Source organism: Leuresthes tenuis, unplaced genomic scaffold, assembly GCF_036924035.1.
Source record: "Leuresthes tenuis unplaced genomic scaffold, fLeuTen1.0.hap1 SCAF_16, whole genome shotgun sequence".
NCBI classification, from domain to species: domain Eukaryota; kingdom Metazoa; phylum Chordata; class Actinopteri; order Atheriniformes; family Atherinopsidae; genus Leuresthes; species Leuresthes tenuis.
The window spans coordinates 2,564,311-2,585,991 of record NW_027325370.1 but is presented as its reverse complement, the minus strand read 5'-3'; the positions used below and the strand labels follow the sequence as shown (position 1 = coordinate 2,585,991).

The 21,681-nt window shown below is 44.0% G+C and overlaps 2 protein-coding genes and 1 long non-coding RNA gene across 3 annotated transcripts in view; all 3 read left to right on the top strand.

The window, feature by feature from the left end:
• The window catches only part of LOC140271268 (ladderlectin-like), a 37,434-nt gene extending 21,640 nt beyond the window's left edge, over positions 1 to 15,794 (top strand). The window contains exon 4 of the mRNA XM_072366409.1: positions 15,656 to 15,794. Within this exon, the coding sequence (XP_072222510.1) occupies positions 15,656 to 15,720 (65 nt within the window). The 3' untranslated portion in view covers positions 15,721 to 15,794. The remainder of the gene's footprint in view (positions 1 to 15,655) is intronic.
• LOC140271188 (galactose-specific lectin nattectin-like) lies at positions 1,487 to 8,566 on the top strand. The gene is made up of 9 exons (XM_072366303.1): positions 1,487 to 1,658; positions 3,633 to 3,734; positions 5,714 to 5,744; positions 5,916 to 5,937; positions 6,415 to 6,433; positions 6,600 to 6,700; positions 7,157 to 7,291; positions 7,547 to 7,658; positions 8,292 to 8,566. Exons 1-9 carry the CDS (start codon positions 1,487 to 1,489, stop codon positions 8,354 to 8,356), a joined length of 759 nt encoding a protein of 252 aa, XP_072222404.1. The 3' UTR covers positions 8,357 to 8,566.
• Positions 14,241 to 14,917, top strand: LOC140271116 (uncharacterized). The gene is made up of 2 exons (XR_011907834.1): positions 14,241 to 14,329; positions 14,782 to 14,917. It is a non-coding gene; the product is annotated as an uncharacterized lncRNA (long non-coding RNA).
• Positions 15,795 to 21,681: the final 5,887 nt, after the last annotated feature.

Here is a 21,681-nt window from a genome sequence, read left to right as displayed (position 1 = left end):
CTGATAAAAAGTGTGCCATATTAACTTCATTCACATTGGGGCAGTTTTATTTGTTAAGGGTGCCCCATAATTACTTAATTTTGGAACACTTTTAACTGATTAAAAGTGTGCCATTCTTACTTACTTCACTTCGGGGAGCTTTAATGAGTTAAAAGTTCCCCATTTTTACTTGCTTTAGTTTGGGGAACTTTTATTAGTTAAACGTGCCCCATTATTACTTGCCTCACTTTGGGGGCTAGGTTTCCTGGCCTGGAACACTCAGCCACACTTAAGCAGTCCTCCTCGGGCACACACTCCCGTCGACACCCGCTGGAGTACCGGTTCCAATCCGGTCTATAATTGGATCATCCGCAAAAATGAGTCCAATTCAGGACACTTTTTAAACTACGAAAGTGTACCAAAGTTAACCCTTTGTTTACATGCTGCATTTTCAAACACTTTTAACTGATAAAAAGTGTGCCATATTTACTTCCTTCCCTTTGGGGAACTTTTTTTGGTTAAGGGTGCCCCATGATTACTTCATTTTGGAACACTTTTAACTGATGAAAAGTGTGCCATTCTTACTTACTTCACTTGGGGGAGCTTTAATGAGTTAAACGTGCCCCATTCTTACTTGCCTCACTTTGGGGGCTAGATTTCCTGGCCTGGAACACTCAGCCACACTTAAGCAGTCCTCCTCGGGCACACACTCCCGTCCAAGCCCCCTGGTACTTCATGGTACTTTGCAAAACAACCAGGCTCCAGGACTCCAATTTGGTCTATTTCCCCCGAGAAAAATTTCCCAACTTCGGCCGGCTTACCTTCTCAGAGCCGCCGTCATCCACTTCCTCAACCGACCTCCAGGAGCCAGGCTCCAATTTGGCACACTTTTCACCTGAGAAATTAAGTACCCGAGATCAACACTTGATATTTATATTGCTCACTGAGGTGAAGGTCTCTCCCCAGTACGTTGTCTAATGCAAGGTTGAGCGGAGCCCTTGCTGGCAGTGTGGAGTGGCTCCCTGGCTTGTTGGCTGTAGCTGGTTGTTGGTACACTGTTGAGAAATGAGACTCTACTGGATTGGCAGGAGGTGGATTAAAGTGAGAACTTGTTGCCGTTGCTGGGCCACTAGGAAGTTGCAACTCCAAAAACGATGCCACCTGCTATGTAGAATGAGTCAGAGGTGCTGAAGTGATGACATGTGCTGAAGGATGTGGCACAGGTTGTATCGCAGGAGTGGGTGCTAATGCCGGGCCATGTTTCAGTCTCACAGACCTATGGGGCTTGGGTACTGAACCCTGGAGCTGAGCTGTTGGGTTTGCCTGTTGAGCATGTATCGCTGGGGTGGCAGCAGGTTGCAGCATTTGCTGTGGTCCCGTAGGAAGCACTGTAGAGACCGGAATAACTGGTTGCATAACTTGTGGGGGGGGGATAGGCAGGTACAATGCAGGAGCAGGTGTTGAAGGTAACTGAGTTGACAGCGAGGGCTGGGTAGTAGATGGAAGCATGTTGGCCTGCCTCATCTGCGCTGGCGTGGATAAGTCTTGGAAAGCATCTGACTTGTCAGAGTGCGCAGATGAAGGTGTAGCCCTCCAAGATAGCAGCTTGTGCAGTCGAGAGACCCTGTCGGATATGTACCAACTGAGTAACATGTGTGCCTACTGGATCTGCTATGGCTGTATGAACCTCTGTGGGATGATCTGCCGGAATTACTGCTGTGGTGGCTGCTAGAGTGGGAAACAGCAGTGAGTTGATCTGGGTGCACAGATGGCTGGACTCCAACCTGGTAATCCTCCAGATAAAGCAGGTCAGATGTGCTGTCTCTGTGGATGTCTTCGGGCCTCTGCGCCGCCTGATGCTGCATCGTCCATGATACTCTTCTATAGTTGCACTCCATCCGGCTCGAAGGACCAATGTTTGAGGGGGAGACTCAGAAAGAAGGATTGCTGGTTGAGGCGGTGGATTATGGACTATGAATCCGATTAGAGAATCAAGGCACTTGGACAGAGAGATCTGATGTGTCTTCTTTAATGAATGTTGTTGAACTTTAACATCACTGTACAACAAATGCACGTGTGTGTGTGGTCTGAAAATATATGGAAAGCAATAAAATGTATCATAAATATGCTCAAAATATAATTTAACAGTTAAATCAGAATAAACATTCATAAATAAACTGCCATATGATCAAAAGCTTACCAGTAATATCCCTTTCTTAAGTGCAAACAGTTACTTAAGCATAACACAACAACAGAAATGCAATATAATTGGTGGAGGAGACTGTACAAATTCCAACATAATGTCAGCAGAGGCAGGGCGTACTTAACATCCTTGGAGCCTTACATATTGAAGTAACCACACAAAATACTTTCATGTCACACAAACTGGAATAAATGATCAACAGATCCATGACTAAGAATTAAAAAGCACTTACATTTCCTCAAGAACGCACAAAAGGTATGAGAAACAAACAGAAAGTCCAAGCAGCTTCACACAGTCTGCTCACTTGCTGGTCTGCTGCTCATTTGTGTGGCTGAACATGCTCTGACCTGTTCAGTCGCATTACTGCCTTTCACCAGTAGATGGCGTTTCACCTGTTGGCTTTCTCACAAACACTGAGGTCCAAACGTCACCGGCCTGGTCTCCCAACAGTTACAAAGTGAACTTTATTCTAAATCGTGTATTTGGATTTTTTCAGGATTGATCGGTTCATTATTGATTCAATATAGATTGAATTTAAAGCATGAATTTGATGATGTCATCTTCAGTTTGTTCAGATGCAGCTTTGCAAACCTAAGCTGTGCTGCCATGTTCTTTTTAGAGAGAAGAAGCTTCCTCCTGCAGCCCTTCCAAACAAGCCATCCTTGTTCAGTCTTTTTCTAATTGTGTTGACATGACCTTTAACCTTTAACATGCTAACTGAGGCCTGTAGAGTCTGAGATGTAGCTCTTGGCTTTTTGACCTTGGGGTGAACTTGCTGGGACGTCCAGTCCTGGGAAGATTGACAGCTGTCCTGAATGTTTTCCACATCTAAAGGAAGTTAAATAACAATCAACCAGTTTCTTCCTGCCTGTCAAGTTATGATCGTATCTGTTTGACCTGGGTTACCTTTACATAAAAATCTAAAGGCCTTATGTAAGTTCTGCTCTGAATTAGAATTAAGAGTAAGAAAAATATGACCAGAAAGTTACTGTAGTTTCTGAATTACCTTAGTGTTCAGATCTGAGTATTTAACTTAAAAACAGAGCTTAAACACAATCAGATGAGTAATGATCCACATAAAAAAATGTTTTATTTTTTTAGTATTTTTTATTTTACACTCAAAGTTAATGCACCTGTATAAAAATACTAGAGCATCACAAAGCTGCTGCTTTGTGATCTTTAATTTTTAAACCTGTTATGTTTTTGTGATGAATATCTGAGTAATGAGCGTATGTAAAACTAATGATTAATTATTTCTGTTGAACCTAACCCATGCTTTTATCTGCATATGTGATCCAGAAGGTATTTAAAACATTGACTGAATGTGAACACAGCAACTTGTTTCCAGTAAGACGATCTGTACTCAAGGAAGTAAACAGCATTTTGTGTCAACGCCTCATCAGGAAGAAAACTTTAAACTGTGAGGCTCGTTCCAAAAATTCCTCTTTAGGTGCGCCGCAGAAGAGGAGTCGTCTATTAACTCAGGACCTTCCTACAAACGCTGGCACGGCACCAGGTGGTCATCACAGCAACCTTCACAGCAGCGTGGGTGGTGAGCTGCACTTGGAATGGTTCTGACCACTTCTGATGGTTCCACTTCTTGGCCAAAAGGTCCTCATCACAACCCCGGGAGAGATGCTAGTCATTGGGCTCTGAGTGGACCTGGGACCAAAGTGTTTATTTTAAGAGAAACTCAGGGAGATCTGTTACAAACTATGGTAACACACAACATGACTACAGTAAAGAAGAAGAGGCAAAACACCACAGAGTCATAAAAAAAGACCCAAAAAGACCCCTCTCACAGGTGCTGGACTAACTGTATGAAATTATCGACTGGCAAGAAGCCAGTCCTTCATTCATGTTCCTACAAAGCCTGCCAGTGTTGGGAAACCAAGTTGAGTTTAACTCTAAATGAGTAACTTACTTCAGAATGTTGTGGAGTTCACAGTGTCTACTTACTTCAGAGTACATAATGAGATATATATCAATCTGTTCTACACCAGCCTTCAGATCGCTCCTCAGTCCTGTTGATGCCAGCCTTCAGACAGGCTGAGGCGCAAGAAGCCAATGACTCACTCGGTCCAGTGCTGGACCAGCCAATAAGACATCATCCTGTCTGACTGCTCATTTGCTTCTGCCCTTTGGACTGGGAAGTTTTCCAAAATTCTACTGATAACATCAGGGGCTACATACCTGAATATGTTCACAAATGCATGAAGAATGTCATATTGGAGTAGCACTCACACTGCCCTCTTCCACCTGGACCAGAAGAACACATACTGTATGTATGGATGCTGTTTATGGAATACTGGTCTGCTTTCAGCACCATAGTTCCACCCAGGCTTGTCCCAACCTCCAGGATCTCTACATCAATGTCTCCTTATGCAACTGGGTGTTGGACAGGTGGACAGAGTCTGCTGCTTGAGATTCTTGGGGCTCAACATCAGTGACAATCTGAGCTGGTCACATCACGAAAGGAGCGAGGAAACGACTCCTTTCCACAGCAGCTGAGGAGGTTTGGCATGGACTCCAGAATACTCACCAACTTCTACCTATGCACCAGAGAGTATTCGGTCTGGCTGGTACCACAGTCGTAATTCTCTGGACCACATAGCTCTACATGGGGTGGTCAGATCTGCACATCGCATTACGAGGACTGAACTGCCAGCCATCCAGGACCTCTACAGAAAGCGCTGAAGGAGGAAGGCCCAGTGGATAATCTCTGATCCCAGCCACAAAGTCTTCCCACTCCTGACATCTGCAGGTGGTGCAGGAGCATCCACATCAGCAGGTTCAGAGATAGTTTCTACCCACAAGCCATCAGACTACTGACCTTCGTGAATACTTTGCACTCATTGTACATGTTGTATATTTTCTTACTTCTATGCTGTTTGATATTTTTATCCTCCATTTCTATTGTTTTATTTTTCACTTTATAGTTTAATTAGATGTCACATATGTGTAATTTTTAATTCTTAAATTATTGCAATATCTGAAGGAGCTCGGGGTCCAAGAGTTTCTTTACCGGTGGTGAAGTCCCATTGTTATCTGTATACAACAATAAAAACTTGACTCATTTCATTGCAGACAGCATGAACGCACACTATGTTGTTTCATATATTAATAAGAATATCTTGTGATAATGATAACTTACGGTTTGTAGAAGAATGAGGAAGGCAGCAGCACCAGTGAACCCAGTTATTAAGTGCCACTTATAATCAAGGCCAAGAATTTCCTCTCTGAATGTAAAGGGAATGAGAATGAGAGGGGTGTGAGGCAAGCAGCCAGAAATGTCACCTGATGTTACACAACATATAGGTGGAAGACGTCCCATTACAGTAACAGCCAGGAGCTAATTTCTGCCATATGTAACGTAAACTTGTTTGATTGGTTTGAGTTGGAATTCATTCTTTGGAAAGACAGAAATGTTCATCCATACATCATCCACAAGACATCTGCTTCCTCGTTTCATTCAACATTCCAGAACCACCTGAAAACGTATAAAAGCGCCGTTCTCCTGTTTGTGTTCAGCGTCTCTGAGTCAGGATCCACTGCAGCAAAGGTAACACGGGCATTATTCTCAATTATCGAACAATCATTTAATGTTAGACAAATTACAGTTAATCTGTCTGCACAGTTGTTGATGTTCTGATCGTGTCTACTTTTATTTCTTTAATGTCTCTCCTCAGATGGCATCAGGTTTTCACTTGGTTTTCTTCTTCTGTTTCATCAGTGGCCTACTGATTGTTGACAGTGTAAGTAAAACTAACTCACTTTCATGGTCTTTCATTTCCACTGTTTCTACTTTCCTCCTCTGAGACGGAGCAACACTCAGCTCACTCTCAACTACCGTTGGGACAAAAGAGAAAATATTAAAAATAAATGATGATCTCTGAAGTTTGCTTTAACCCAGAGCAACTTTCTAACATAACTTTTACTTGTTTTATCAGTGATAAGGAATGCTCCAGAGCAGAACTATAGTATTAGTTGTTAGCAGGTTGTTCACAGGTGTAGGAAGGTATGAAAATAAAAGCAGCAGCTGTTATCAAATCTAATGTGGGAGCACAACAGCAGTTAAACTCATATAACACACATTCAAGCCCAACAGAGTACTGCAGCTTCATAACTAACATATTTTTAGTCTAAATACAAGATGGGAACATGTTCCTGTTGAAAAGTAAAAACTATTCATTGGTTTCCATGTGTTTTTTTCTTCACTGGGGTCTGTCCAGGATGCAGGTGAAGCGCCAGGTAAGTGGTTCTAATTTTATTTCCTGTTGAGCTTCAAGAAGCAGATTCTCAGAAAAATAAAAGATTTTGATGGCAGGAATCAAAGTGAAAAGTGCAGCTTTGATCATGGATCAAATTCCTGTATTTTGCACTGATGATCTTCTGTCTAATATAAACACTGTGGCAGTTCCTCCTGGCTGTTCCTCTGGCTGTCCTTCTGGTTGGACGCAGTTCGGCTCTCGCTGTTTCATTTTCTACCGCACAGCAAAGTCTTGGATTGATGCAGAGGTTAGTGAAAAAACAAAGATATCGCTTATTGCTGAAGGAACAAGTCAAGTGTGAAATATTGTGAAATATTTCCTGAGTTTTCCAAAACAAAAACTAATGTGGTTTTAGATGAACTGAGCTCAATAAGTGTCCCACAACAGTTCCTGCCTGAACATTTCCTTCCTGCTGCAGTGGAGCTCTGAATTTATCATTGATATAATGCCAGAGACACAAGCTGTGAGATATCCAAGGCTGAGGACCTGCCTTCATGCCTATGATTGTATATATTTATATCTGTATATTTGGTACCTTCCACAGACATTCAGTGACAAGAAATTAGAGCTATTGATCGTTTTTTATGCTGGAGAAATTCTGTTTCAGTACAGTCAAAATGAGATTAACAAATATATAATTCCTACGATGTCTCTGATATAAAACAAGCACCAGAATCTTAAGCACCTCTGTTTTTATTGTCAGCATTTTTGCATGTCTATTGGTGGGAATCTGGCTTCAATCCACTCTGCTGATGAGAACATCTTCCTCAGTAACCTGGTTAAGAGAGTGACTGGCGCTCATTACCACACCTGGGTTGGAGGTTCTGACGCGGTCGCAGTAAGTTACACGGTGCAATTTATCAAATAAAGGTTTCTACTTAATGTGTGATATCAGCATGTCACACTTAATGTGTCAGAGTATTTTACATTAATATAATACAATTATTCATTTGTAATGTTTTGTTGACACATAACTCAAACACACACTTAATAAATGGTCTTTTATGAGGCAGCAGGTTGCAGCATTGTTAAATCTGATTATATAATACTGTCATACATGTCTCCATACTACACATTGTATTTCCTCTTTCAGGAGAAAAGGTGGCTGTGGAGTGATGGATCACACTTTGACTATTTGCGCTGGTTTAGGGGGCAGCCTGACAACCATAAAGGAAATGAGCACTGCCTTGAGATCAATTACGGAGGTACAAACAGAGGTTACTCTACACTTTATGGACAACATATGGACACTGACAGTGTTCTCACTTTTTATGTCGACATCACATGAAGTTGCAGTGACAGCAGAATGTTTAAATATCAACACTTCATTTTCACTGAAGAGCTCAATTACAACTGATATGTGAACAAACTATTTACAGGAAATAACATGAAACTAACTCATTCAAGCTGCTGCAGGTTACAATGAACCCAGAGCACCACATCATGGTTGGCCTTGACTTAAAATGGGTGCTGGCTTGAACTCTTGCCATGAACTACTTTAGATTCTGCTGCTTGTTCCCATGTTTAAATCTGTCAAAATGACAGACGTCTTTCACATTTTTCCAATTTTTCAATAATGGAAAATATTTGCCTAACAAGACTCTTGGCACAAATATAAGTATTTGTTTTAAGATGTTGATTTTTTATTGAGATATTTGGAGACATCACAGCCCACTTTATGCAGTAGGGTCACAGTGTCGTGTTTAAGAAGCATTTGAACATTTACAGACAGAGATATTCAACACACTCTTATGCACTGGAACAGGAACAAGCTTGTGTAAAAACCTAAATTAATGCATGTTTCTCTGTGTTTGTTTTTCCAAAATATCCATGAACAGTAACGTACTGGAACGATGGATCATGTACAGGTGGAAGATCTTTCATTTGTGCCAAGAAGCTGTGATGCATCCGGCCATGTCAGCAACAAGGATAATCTCAGGCCTCATCACTCTTTTCTGTTCTAATCAAACACTTCCAGATTAACACAGAGCAGCAGAGCTCTTATGATTATGATTTGTGATTGTTTTTCATCATATATTAACTCTGCAGTTATTAATTTCACTGTAGACTTTATCTGCATGTTCAATAAAAATCCTCCAAATGCTGTTCTGAATCACTCTGTGTTCTGTGATTTCTTGTGTCCTTTCTATGGTTTTATGTTTTTGGTGCAGCTGACTGAAGTTATCTGTGTGAACATGTGGGCCTACATTAGAGGCTTCTTCTCTGCCCACAACGTGCATGTTTACAAGACACTTGAGGGAAACTTAACACTTAATGATGCTTGAGAGAAATGAATCATTGTTTGCCTCTATTGTTCTTGAGTTGCCATGATTAGTACCTTTGCATAGTCTATTTAATGAGTTAAAAGTTCCCCATTTTGCTTGCTTCAGTTTGGGGAACTTTTATCAGTAAAAAGTGCCCCATTCTTACTTGCATCACTTTGGGGGCTAGATTTCCTGGCCTGGAACACTCAGCCACACTTCAGCAGTCCTCCTCAGGCACACACTCCCATTGACACCCGCAGGAGCACCAGTTCCAATCCGGTCTATAATTGGACCATCCGCAAAAATCAGTCCAATTCAGGACACTTTTTAAATAACGAAAGTGTTCCAAAGTTAACCCTTTGTTTACATGCTGCATTTTCAAACCCTTTTAACTGATAAAAAGTGTGCCATATTTACTTCATTCACATTGGGGCAGTTTTATTTGTTAAGGGTGCCCCATAATTACTTCATTTTGGAACACTTTTAACTGATTAAAAGTGTGCCATTCTTACTTGCTTCACTTCGGGGAGCTTTAATGAGTTAAAAGTTCCCCATTTTTACTTGCTTCAGTTTGGGGGACTTTTATCAGTTAACCGTGCCCCATTCTTACTTGCCTCACTTTGGGGGCTAGATTTCCTGGCCTGGAACACTCAGCCACACTTCAGCAGTCCTCCTCGGGCACACACTCCCGTCCAAGCCCCCTGGTACTTCATGGTACTTTGCAAAACAACCAGGCTCCAGGACTCCAATTTGGTCTATTTCCCCCGAGAAAAATTTCCCAACTTCGGCTGGCTTACCTTCTCAGAGCCGCCGTCATCCACTTCCTCAACCGACCTCCAGGAGCCAGGCTCCAATTTGGCACACTTTTCACCTGAGAAATTAAGTACCCGAGATCAACACTTGATATTTATATTGCTCACTGAGGTGAAGGTCTCTCCCCAGTACGTTGTCTAATGCAAGGTTGAGCGGAGCCCTTGCTGGCAGTGTGGAGTGGCTCCCTGGCTTGTTGGCTGTAGCTGGTTGTTGGTACACTGTTGAGAAATGAGACTCTACTGGATTGGCAGGAGGTGGATTAAAGTGAGAACTCGTTGCCGTTGCTGGGCCACTAGGAAGTTGCAACTCCAAAAACGATGCCACCTGCTATGTAGAATGGGTCAGAGGTGCTGAAGTGATGACATGTGCTGAAGGATGTGGCACAGGTTGTATCGCAGGAGTGGGTGCTAATGCCGGGCCATGTTTCAGTCTCACAGACCTATGGGGCTTGGGTACTGAACCCTGGAGCTGAGCTGTTGGGTTTGCCTGTTGAGCATGTATCGCTGGGGTGGCAGCAGGTTGCAGCATTTGCTGTGGTCCCGTAGGAAGCACTGTAGAGACCGGAATAACTGGTTGCATAACTTGTGGGGGGGGAATAGGCAGGTACAATGCAGGAGCAGGTGTTGAAGGTAACTGAGTTGACAGCGAGGGCTGGGTAGTAGATGGAAGCATGTTGGCCTGCCTCATCTGCGCTGGCGTGGATAAGTCTTGGAAAGCATCTGACTTGTCAGAGTGCGCAGATGAAGGTGTAGCCCTCCAAGATAGCAGCTTGTGCAGTGTCGAGAGACCCTGAGTCGGATATGTACCAACTGAGTAACATGTGTGCCTACTGGATCTGCTATGGCTGTATGAACCTCTGTGGGATGATCTGCCGGAATTACTGCTGTGGTGGCTGCTAGAGTGGGAAACAGCAGTGAGTTGATCTGGGTGCACAGATGGCTGGACTCCAACCTGGTAATCCTCCAGATAAAGCAGGTCAGATGTGCTGTCTCTGTGGATGTCTTCGGGCCTCTGCGCCGCCTGATGCTGCATCGTCCATGATACTCTTCTATAGTTGCACTCCATCCGGCTCGAAGGACCAATGTTTGAGGGGGAGACTCAGAAAGAAGGATTGCTGGTTGAGGCGGTGGATTATGGACTATGAATCCGATTAGAGAATCAAGGCACTTGGACAGAGAGATCTGATGTGTCTTCTTTAATGAATGTTGTTGAACTTTAACATCACTGTACAACAAATGCACGTGTGTGTGTGGTCTGAAAATATATGGAAAGCAATAAAATGTATCATAAATATGCTCAAAATATAATTTAACAGTTAAATCAGAATAAACATTCATAAATAAACTGCCATATGATCAAAAGCTTACCAGTAATATCCCTTTCTTAAGTGCAAACAGTTACTTAAGCATAACACAACAACAGAAATGCAATATAATTGGTGGAGGAGACTGTACAAATTCCAGCATAATGTCAGCAGAGGCAGGGCATACTTAACATCCTTGGAGCCTTACATATTGAAGTAACCACACAAAATACTTTCATGTCACACAAACTGGAATAAATCATCAACAGATCCATGACTAAGAATTAAAAAGCACTTACATTTCCTCAAGAACGCACAAAAGGTATGAGAAACAAACAGAAAGTCCACGCAGCTTCACACAGTCTGCTCACTTGCTGGTCTGCTGCTCATTTGTGTGGCTGAACATGCTCTGACCTGTTCAGTCGCATTACTGCCTTTCACCAGTAGATGGCGTTTCACCTGTTGGCTTTCTCACAAACACTGAGGTCCAAACGTCACCGGCCTGGTCTCCCAACAGTTACAAAGTGAACTTTATTCTAAATTGTGTATTTGGATTTTTTCAGGATTGATTGGTTCATTATTGATTCAATATAGATTGAATTTAAAGCATGAATTTGATGATATCATCTTCAGTTTGTTCAGATGCAGCTTTGCAAACCAAAGCTGTGCTGCCATGTTCTTTTTAGAGAGAAGAAGCTTCCTCCTGCAACCCTTCCAAACAAGCCATCCTTGTTCAGTCTTTTTCTAACTGTACTGTCATGAACTTTAACCTTTAACATGCTAACTGAGGCCTGTAGAGTCTGAGATGTAGCTCTTGGCTTTTTGACCTTGGGGTGAACTTGCTGGGACGTCCACTCCTGGGAAGATTGACAGCTGTCCTGAATGTTTTCCACATCTAAAGGAAGTTAGATAACAATCAACCAGTTTCTTCCTGCCTGTCAAGTTATGATAATATCTGTTTGACCTGGGTTACCCTGACATAAGAATCTAAAGGCCTTATGTAAGTTCTGCTCTGAATTAGAATTAAGAGTAAGAAAAATATGAAAACTAACAACCAGAAAGTTACTGTAGTTTCTGAATTACCTTAGTGTTCAGATCTGAGTATTTAACTTAAAAACAGAGCTTAAACACAATCAGATGAGTAATAATCCATATAAAAAAATGCTTTATTTTTTCAGTATTTTTTATTTTACACTCATCTCTCTTTAATTTTTCAACCTGTTATGTTTTTGTGATGAATATCTGAGTAATGAGCGTATGTAAAACTAATGATTAATTATTTCTGTTTAACCTAACCCATGCTTTTATCTGTATATGTGATCCAGAAAGTATTTAAAACATTGACTGAATGTGAACACAGCAACTTGTTTCCAGTAAGATGATCTGTACTCAAGGAACTAAACAGCATTTTGCGACAATATCTCATCAGGAAGAAAACTTTAATCTGTGAGAATCGTTTAAAAAATTCCTCTTTAGGTGCACCGCAGCAGAGGAGTCGTCTGTTAACTCAGGACCTTCCTACAAACGCGGCACCAGGTTTTTATCACAACAGCCTTCACTGCAGCTTGGGTGGTGAGCAGCTCTTGGAATGGTTCTGACCACTTCTGATGGTTCCACTTCTTGGCCCACAGGTCCTCATCACAACCCCGTCACCAGGCTTAAAGAGATGCAGCACAACGGCTGCTGCATCAGGGAGATGCTTTCACCTGTGAGTGGGTTAGTCATACTAATTCCTCCCAAGGAACAGTCAGCTCTATGAAATAGACTCATATTCCACTCCTAGACCACAAGACTATATCCGGCCTTAGATTTATAGAGGCTATTTTCTGGGGAACAACAAGCTTTCCTCCTAAATCTACCTGCATCTCCCAATCACAAGCATCCTCTAAGCTGCCTTGCCTCCTTATTATCTTGTTAACTTTCTCCCCCTCTTGAACAAACTGAATTGCCACTCTCTTCACCTTAGACCCTTCTAAATTCACCTGCCTTTGTTTACCTTCAATACATGTAGCTAAGCTGCTTAATACTTGGTTATGTTGCCATGTATACCGGCCTTGTGACAGACTAACCTTAAAACCTGACAGAATTTGCCTTAGAGTTGCAGTACCTGAACATAATGAACATAACCGGTGTCCATTTACCAGAGTTTTAGGTTCTGGTGAGTTGGCAATACATTGATATTTTTGTCCTCCATTTCTATTGTTTTATTTTTCACTTTTTTATTTGAATTAATATCATAATTTAATGTGGCCCTGTGATGGACTGGCGACTTGTCCAGGGTGTACCCCGCCTCTCGCCCGATGACTGCTGGGATAGGCTCCAGCCCACCTGCTACCCGACCGACGGATTGACGGTATAGAAAATGGATGGATGGATCATAATTTTAAAAAAGTGGAAGACGTCACAACCAAGAGCTTATTTCACATGACATCTGCTTCCTCATTTCATTCAACATTCCAGAACCACCTGAAAACGTATAAAAGAGCCGTTCTCCTGTTTGTGTTCAGCGTCTCTGAGTCAGGATCCACTGCAGCAAAGGTAACACGGGCATTATTCTCAATTATCGAACAATCATTTAATGTTAGACAAATTACAGTTAATCTGTCTGCACAGTTGTTGATGTTCTGAACGTGACTACTTTTATTTCTTTAATGTCTGTCCTCAGATGGCATCAGGTTTTCACTTGGTTTTCTTCTTCTGTTTCATCAGTGGCCTACTGATTGTTGACAGTGTAAGTAAAACTAACACACTTTCATGGTCTTTCATTTCCACTGTTTCTACTTTCCTCCTCTGAGACGGAGCAACACTCAGCTCACTCTCAACTACCGTTGGGACAAAAGAGAAAATATTAAAAATAAATGATGATCTCTGAAGTTTGCTTTAACCCAGAGCAACTTTCTAACATAACTTTTACTTGTTTTATCAGTGATAAGGAATGCTCCAGAGCAGAACTATAGTATTAGTTGTTAGCAGGTTGTTCACAGGTGTAAGAAGGTATGAAAATAAAAGCAGCAGCTGTTATTAAATCTAATGTGGGAGCACAACAGCAGTTAAACTCATATAACACACATTCAAGCCCAACAGAGTACTGTAGCTTCATAACTAACATATTTTTAGTCTAAATACAAGATGGGAACATGTTCCTGTTGAAAAGTAAAAACTATTCATTGGTTTCCATGTGTTTTTGTCTTCACTGGGGTCTGTCCAGGATGCAGTCGAAGCGCCAAGTAAGTGGTTCTAATTTTATTTCCTGTTGAGCTTCAAGAAGCAGATTCTCTGCTGTAGATTTACAGAAAAATAAAAGGTTTTGATGGCAGAAATCAAATTAAAAAGAGCAGCTTTGATCATGGATCAAATTCCTGTATTATCTTATGTCTAATACAACAACTGTGGCAGTTCCTCTGGCTGTCCCTCTGGCTGTCCTCCTGGTTGGACGCAGTTCGGCTCTCGCTGTTTCATTTTCTACCGCACATCAAGGACTTGGATTGATGCAGAGGTCAGTGAAAAAACAAAGATATCGCTTATTGCTGAAGGAACGAGTCAACTGTGAAATATTGTGAAATATTTTCTGAGTTTTCCAAAACAAAAACTAATGTGGTTTTAGACGAACTGAGCTCAATAAGTGTCCCACAACAGTTCCTGCCTGAACATTTCCTTCCTGCTGCAGTGGAGCTCTGAATTTATCATTGATATCATGCCAGAGACACAAGCTGTGAGATATCCAAGGCTGAGGAACTGCCTTCATGCCTATGATTGTATATATTTATATCTGTATATTTGGTACCTTCCACAGACATTCAGTGACAAGAAATTAGAAATATTGATTGTTTTTTTTATGTTGAAGAAAGACTGTTTCAGTACAGTCAAAATGAGATTAACAAATATATAATTCTTACGATGTCACTGATATAAAATCAAATTTTCCTCCCACTCTGTTTTGATTGTCAGCATTTTTGCATGTCTATTGGTGGGAATCTGGCTTCAATCCACTCTGCTGATGAGAACATCTTCCTCAGTGACCTGGTTAAGAGAGTGACCGGCCATCTTCACCACACCTGGGTTGGTGGTTTTGACGCTGTTGCAGTAAGTTACACGGTGCAATTTATCAAATCAGGTTTCTACTTAATGTGTGATAGTATTTTACATTACTAATATAATACAATTATTCATTTGTAATGTTTTGTTGACACATAACTCAAACACACACTTAATAAAAGGTCTTTTATGAGGCAGCAGGTTTCACCATTGTTAAATCTGATTATATAATACATGTCTCCATACTACACATTGTATTTCCTCTTTCAGGAGAAAAGGTGGCAGTGGAGTGATGGATCACACTTTAACTACAGGCGCTGGTATACTGGGAACCCTAACAATAATGGAGGAAAAGAGCACTGTCTTGACATAAATTTCGGAGGTACAAACAGAGGTTACTCTACACTTTATGGACAACATATGGACACTGACAGTGTTCTCATTTTTCATGTCGACATCACATGAAGTCGCAGTGACAGCAGAATGTTTAAATATCAACACTTCATTTTCACTGAAGAGCTCAATTACAACTGATATGTGAACAAACTATTTACAGGAGATAACATGAAGCTTTGTTTTAAGATGTTGATTTTTATTGAGATATTTGGAGACATCACAGCCCACTTTGTGCTGTAGGGTCACAGTGTCGTGTTTAAGAAGCATTTGAACATTTACAGACAGAGATATTCAACACACTCTTATGCACTGGAACAGGAACAAACTTGTGTAAAAACCTAAATTAATGCATGTTTCTCCATGTTTGTTTTTCCAAAATATCCCTGAACAGGACCGTACTGGAACGATGCACCGTGTACACATAGAATTCCTTTCATCTGTGGCAAGAAGCTGTGATGCATCCGGCCATGTCAGCAACAAGGATAATCTCAGGCCTCATCACTCTTTTCTGTTCTAATCAAACACAGCAGCAGAGCTCTTATGATGATGATTTATGATTTTTTAACTCTGCATTTATTAATTCGACTGTAGACTTTATCTGCATGTTCAGTAAAATCCTCCAAATGCTGTTCTGAATCACTCTGTGTTCTGTGATTTCTTGTGTCCTTTCTATGGTTTTATGTTTTTGGTGCAGCTGACTGAAGGCATCTGTGTGAACATGTGGGCCTACATTAGAGGCTTCTTCTCTGCCCACAGCGTGCATGTTTACAAGACACTTGAGGGAAACAAATTATTGTGTTGGTCCAACCAAAGTTGAACAGAACAAAGCTTCTCAAATCTGGACTAACACTTCCAGATGATGCAGCTGTGGATGGAATCACTCCTGAATGTTTACACTCAACTGGTATCAAATGTGTCTTAGAGCTCTGTAAAAGCTCCAAAGCTCCATCTGTTTGCATCATTTATTAAAACCAGTAAAGTGTAAGGCATCCCAACAATACCGCTACTCCAACATTCCACGATTCCAAAATCCCACCAGTCCAACATCCCACTATTCCGACATCACACCAGTCCGTTATCCCACTATTCCGACATCCCAACAATCTTACATCCCATCATTCTGACATCCCACCAGTCCGACATCCCACTATTCCGACATCGCACCATTCCGACATCCCAACAATCTTACATCCCATCATTCCGACATCACACCAGTCCGACATCCCACTATTCCAACATCCCACCATTCCGACATCCCACCATTCCGACATCCCACCATTCCGACATCCCACCAGTCCGACATCCCACTATTCCGACATCAAACCATTCCGACATCCCAACAATCTTACATCCCATCATTCCGACATCACACCAGTCCGACATCCCACTATTCCAACATCCCACCATTCCAACATCCCTCCAGTCCGACATCCCACCAGTCCGTTATACCACTAATCCGACATGGCACCATTCCGACATCCCACTATTCCGACATCCCATCATTCCGACATCCCACCATTCCAACATCCCTCCAGTCCGACATCCCACCAGTCCGTTATCCCACTAATCCGACATGGCACCAGTACGACATCCCACCATTCCGACATCCCGATACTCCAACATCCCACCACTCTGACATCCCACTATTTTGACATTGCACCATTCCGACATCCCACATGTCCAACATCCCACCAGTCCAACATCCCACTATTCCGACATCACACCAGTCCGTTATCCCACTATTCCGACATCCCAACAATCTTACATCCCATCATTCTGACATCCCACCAGTCCGACATCCCACTATTCCGACATCGCACCATTCCGACATCCCAACAATCTTACATCCCATCATTCCGACATCACACCAGTCCGACATCCCACTATTCCAACATCCCACCATTCCGACATCCCACCAGTCCGACATCCCACTATTCCGACATCACACCATTCCGACATCCCAACAATCTTACATCCCATCATTCCGACATCACACCAGTCCGACATCCCACTATTCCAACATCCCACCATTCCAACATCCCTCCAGTCCGACATCCCACCAGTCCGTTACCCACTAATCCGACATGGCACCATTCCGACATCCCACTATTCCGACATCCCATCATTCCGACATCCCACCATTCCAACATCCCTCCAGTCCGACATCCCACCAGTCCGTTATCCCACTAATCCGACATGGCACCAGTACGACATCCCACCATTCCGACATCCCGATATTCCAACATCCCACCACTCTGACATCCCACTATTTTGATATTGCACCATTCCGACATCCCACATGTCCAACATCCCACCAGTCCGACATCCCACCAGTCCGACATCCCACCAGTCCGACATCCCACCAGTCCGACATCCCACCAGTCCGACATCCCACTATTCCGACATCGCACCATTCCGACATCCCAACAATCTTACATCCCATCATTCCGACATCACACCAGTCCGACATCCCACTATTCCAACATCCCACCATTCCGACATCACACCATTCCGACATCCCACCAGTCCGACATCCCACTATTCCGACATCACACCATTCCGACATCCCAACAATCTTACATCCCATCATTCCGACATCACACCGGTCCGACATCCCACTATTCCGACATCCCACCATTCCGACATCCCGATATTCCAACATCCCACCACTCTGACATCCCACTATTTTGATATTGCACCATTCCGACATCCCACATGTCCAACATCCCACCAGTCCGACATCCCACCAGTCCGACATCCCACCAGTCCGACATCCCACTATTCCGACATCACACCATTCCGACATCCCAACAATCTTACATCCCATCATTCCGACATCACACCGGTCCGACATCCCACTATTCCAACATCCCACCATTCCAACATCCCTCCAGTCCGACATCCCACCAGTCCGTTATCCCACTAATCCGACATGGCACCATTCCGACATCCCACTATTCCGACATCCCATCATTCCGACATCCCACCATTCCAACATCCCTCTAGTCCGACATCCCACCAGTCCGTTATCCCACTAATCCGACATGGCACCAGTACGACATCCCACCATTCCGACATCCCGATACTCCAACATCCCACCACTCTGACATCCCACTATTTTGACATTGCACCATTCCGACATCCCACATGTCCAACATCCCACCAGTCCGACATCCCACCAGTCCGACATCCCACCAGTCCGATGTCCCACTATTCCGACATTGCACCAGTACGACATCCCACCACTCTGACATCCCACTATTTTGACATTGCACCATTCCAACATCCCACCAGTCCGACATCCCACCAGTCCAACATCCCACCAGTCCGACATCCCAACTAATCCGACATCGCACCAGTATGACATCCCACTATTCCGACATCCCAACAATCCTACATACCATCATTCTGAACTCCCACCAGTCCAACATCCCACTATTCTGACATCCCACCAGTCCGTTATCCCACTATTCCGACATTGCACCATTCCGACATCCCAACAATCTTACATCCCATCATTCTGACATCCTACCAGTCCGACATCCCACTATTCCGACATCGCACCATTCCGACATCCCACTATTCCGACATCGCACCATTCCGACATCCCACCATTCCGACATCCCAACAATCTTACATCCCATCATTCCAACATCCCTCCAGTCCGACATCCCACCAGTCCATTTTCCCACTAGTCCGACATGGCACCAGTACAACATCCCACCATTCCGACATCCCGATACTCCAACATCCCACCACTCTGACATCCCACTATTTTTACATTGCACCATTCCGACATCCCACCATTCCAACATCCCACCAGTCCGACATCCCACCAGTCCGACATCCCACCAGTCCGATGTCCCACTATTCCGACATTGCACCAGTACGACATCCCACCACTCTGACATCCCACTATTTTGACATTGCACCATTCCAACATCCCACCAGTCCGACATCCCACCAGTCCAACATCGCACCAGTATGACATCCCACTATTCCGACATCCCAACAATCCTACATACCATCATTCTGAATTCCCACCAGTCGAACATCCCACTATTCTGACATCCCACCAGTCCGTTATCCCACTATTCCGACATTGCACCATTCCGACATCCCAACAATCTTACATCCCATCATTCTGACATCCTACCAGTCCGACATCCCACTATTCCGACATCGCACCATTCCGACATCCCACTATTCCGACATCCCATCATTCCGACATCCCACCAGTCCATTTTCCCACTAGTCCGACATGGCACCAGTACGACATCCCACCATTCCGACATCCCGATACTCCAACATCCCACCACTCTGACATCCCACTATTTTGACATTGCACCATTCCGACATCCCACCATTCCAACATCCCACCAGTCCGACATCCCACCAGTCCGACATCCCACCAGTCCGACATCCCACCAGTCCAACATCCCACCATTCCAACATCCCACCATTCCAACATCCCACCAGTCCGACATCCCACCATTCCAACATCCCACCAGTCCGACATCCCACCAGTCCAACATTCCATCATTCCGACATTCCACCAGTCCAACATCCCACCAGCCGACATCCCTCCAGTCCGACATCCCACCAGTCCGACATCCCAACTAATCCGACATCGCACCAGTATGACATCCCACTATTCCGACATCCCACCAGTCTGACATCCCACCAGTCCGACATCCCAACTAATCCGACATCGCACCAGTATGACATCCCACTATTCCGACATCCCAACAATCCTACATACCATCATTCTGACGTCCCACCAGTCCGACATCCCACTATTCCGACATTCCACCAGTCCAACATCCCACCAGCCGACATCCCTCCAGTCCGACATCCCACCAGTCCGATATCCCAACTAATCCGACATCGCACCAGTATGACATCCCACTATTCCGACATCCCACCAGTCTGACATCCCACCAGTCCGACATCCCAACTAATCCGACATCGCACCAGTATGACATCCCACTATTCCGACATCCCAACAATCCTACATACCACCAGTCTGACATCCCACCAGTCCGTTATCCCACTATTCCGACATCGCACCAGTCCGATATCCCACCAGTTCGACATCGCACCATTCTGACATTCCGCTACTCCAACATCTCACCAGTCCGACATCCCATCATTCCAACATCCCACCAGTCCGACATCCCACCAGTCCAACATCCCACCATTCCAACATCCCACCATTCCAACATCCCACCAGTCCGACATCCCATCATTTCGACATCCAACCATTCCGACATCCCACCATTCCAACATCCCACCATTCCAACATCCCACCAGTCCGACATCCCACCATTCCAACATCCCACCAGTCCGACATCCCACCAGTCCGACATCCCACTATTCCGACATTCCACCAGTCCAACATCCCACCAGCCGACATCCCTCCAGTCCGACATCCCACCAGTCCGATATCCCAACTAATCCGACATCGCACCAGTATGACATCCCACTATTCCGACATCCCAACAATCCTACATACCACCAGTCTGACATCCCACCAGTCCGTTATCCCACTATTCCGACATCGCACCAGTCCGATATCCCACCAGTTCGACATCGCACCATTCTGACATTCCGCTACTCCAACATCTCACCAGTCCGACATCCCATCATTCCAACATCCCACCAGTCCGACATCCCACCAGTCCAACATCCCACCATTCCAACATCCCACCATTCCAACATCCCACCAGTCCGACATCCCATCATTTCGACATCCAACCAGTCTGACATCCAACCATTCTGACATCCCATCATTCCGACATCCCACTATTCCGACATCGCATCAGTCCGATGTCCCACTATTCCGACATTGCACCAGTACGACATCCCGTTACTCCAACATCCCACCATTCCAACACCATTGTTCTGTCAGATCCAAAGCTTGTTTGTGTCATGATCATCTGGCTGTTGTTGTTTTTTTGTTTCTGGGTCCTAGGCAGGGCTTAGCAGGTTTCCTGGGAGTCTTGGGCTGGGAGACTGTATTGTTCCTGCTACCACACTTGTTCCTCATCCACCCTCATTAGGACACACTGATAGGATCAGCAGGAGCAACCAGTCTTCACCAGATTGTTCTCCCTTTATAGTGGCAATTTGGCCCACTTCCCAGCGAAAACCTTACCTGAGTTTGTATCTTCCAGCATTCCTCTACCTTGTCCACCCTCCATGTTCAAGCTTCATTGCACCTGCTCCATGGTTGGATTCCCTGTCAGCCTGTGTCTTTACCCTGCCTGCTCACCCTGCCGTCCACTCAGAGCCAAGCAACCCTCTCCTCCAGCTTGGATCCCACCTGAACTAAAAGTAAGGCCAAGTGTTCTCTTTTGCAACAAACCTCTAACCTTTTCCTTCTTCTTGCAGCTTTCCCAGCATCCCTGTACTCAG

What these genes read in the sequence shown, in the direction of transcription:
- LOC140271188 (XM_072366303.1), top strand. Translation starts at nt 1,487, where the DNA reads ATGTTGGCCTGCCTCATCTGCGCTGGCGTGGATAAGTCTTGGAAAGCA. An exon ending in CTACTGGATCTGCTATGGCT is followed by an intron (nt 1,659 to 3,632) that starts GTATGAACCTCT and finishes ATTCCTCTTTAG; the next exon opens with GTGCGCCGCAGAAGAGGAGT. An exon ending in CAGGATCCACTGCAGCAAAG is followed by an intron (nt 5,745 to 5,915) that starts GTAACACGGGCA and finishes CTGTTTCATCAG; the next exon opens with TGGCCTACTGATTGTTGACA.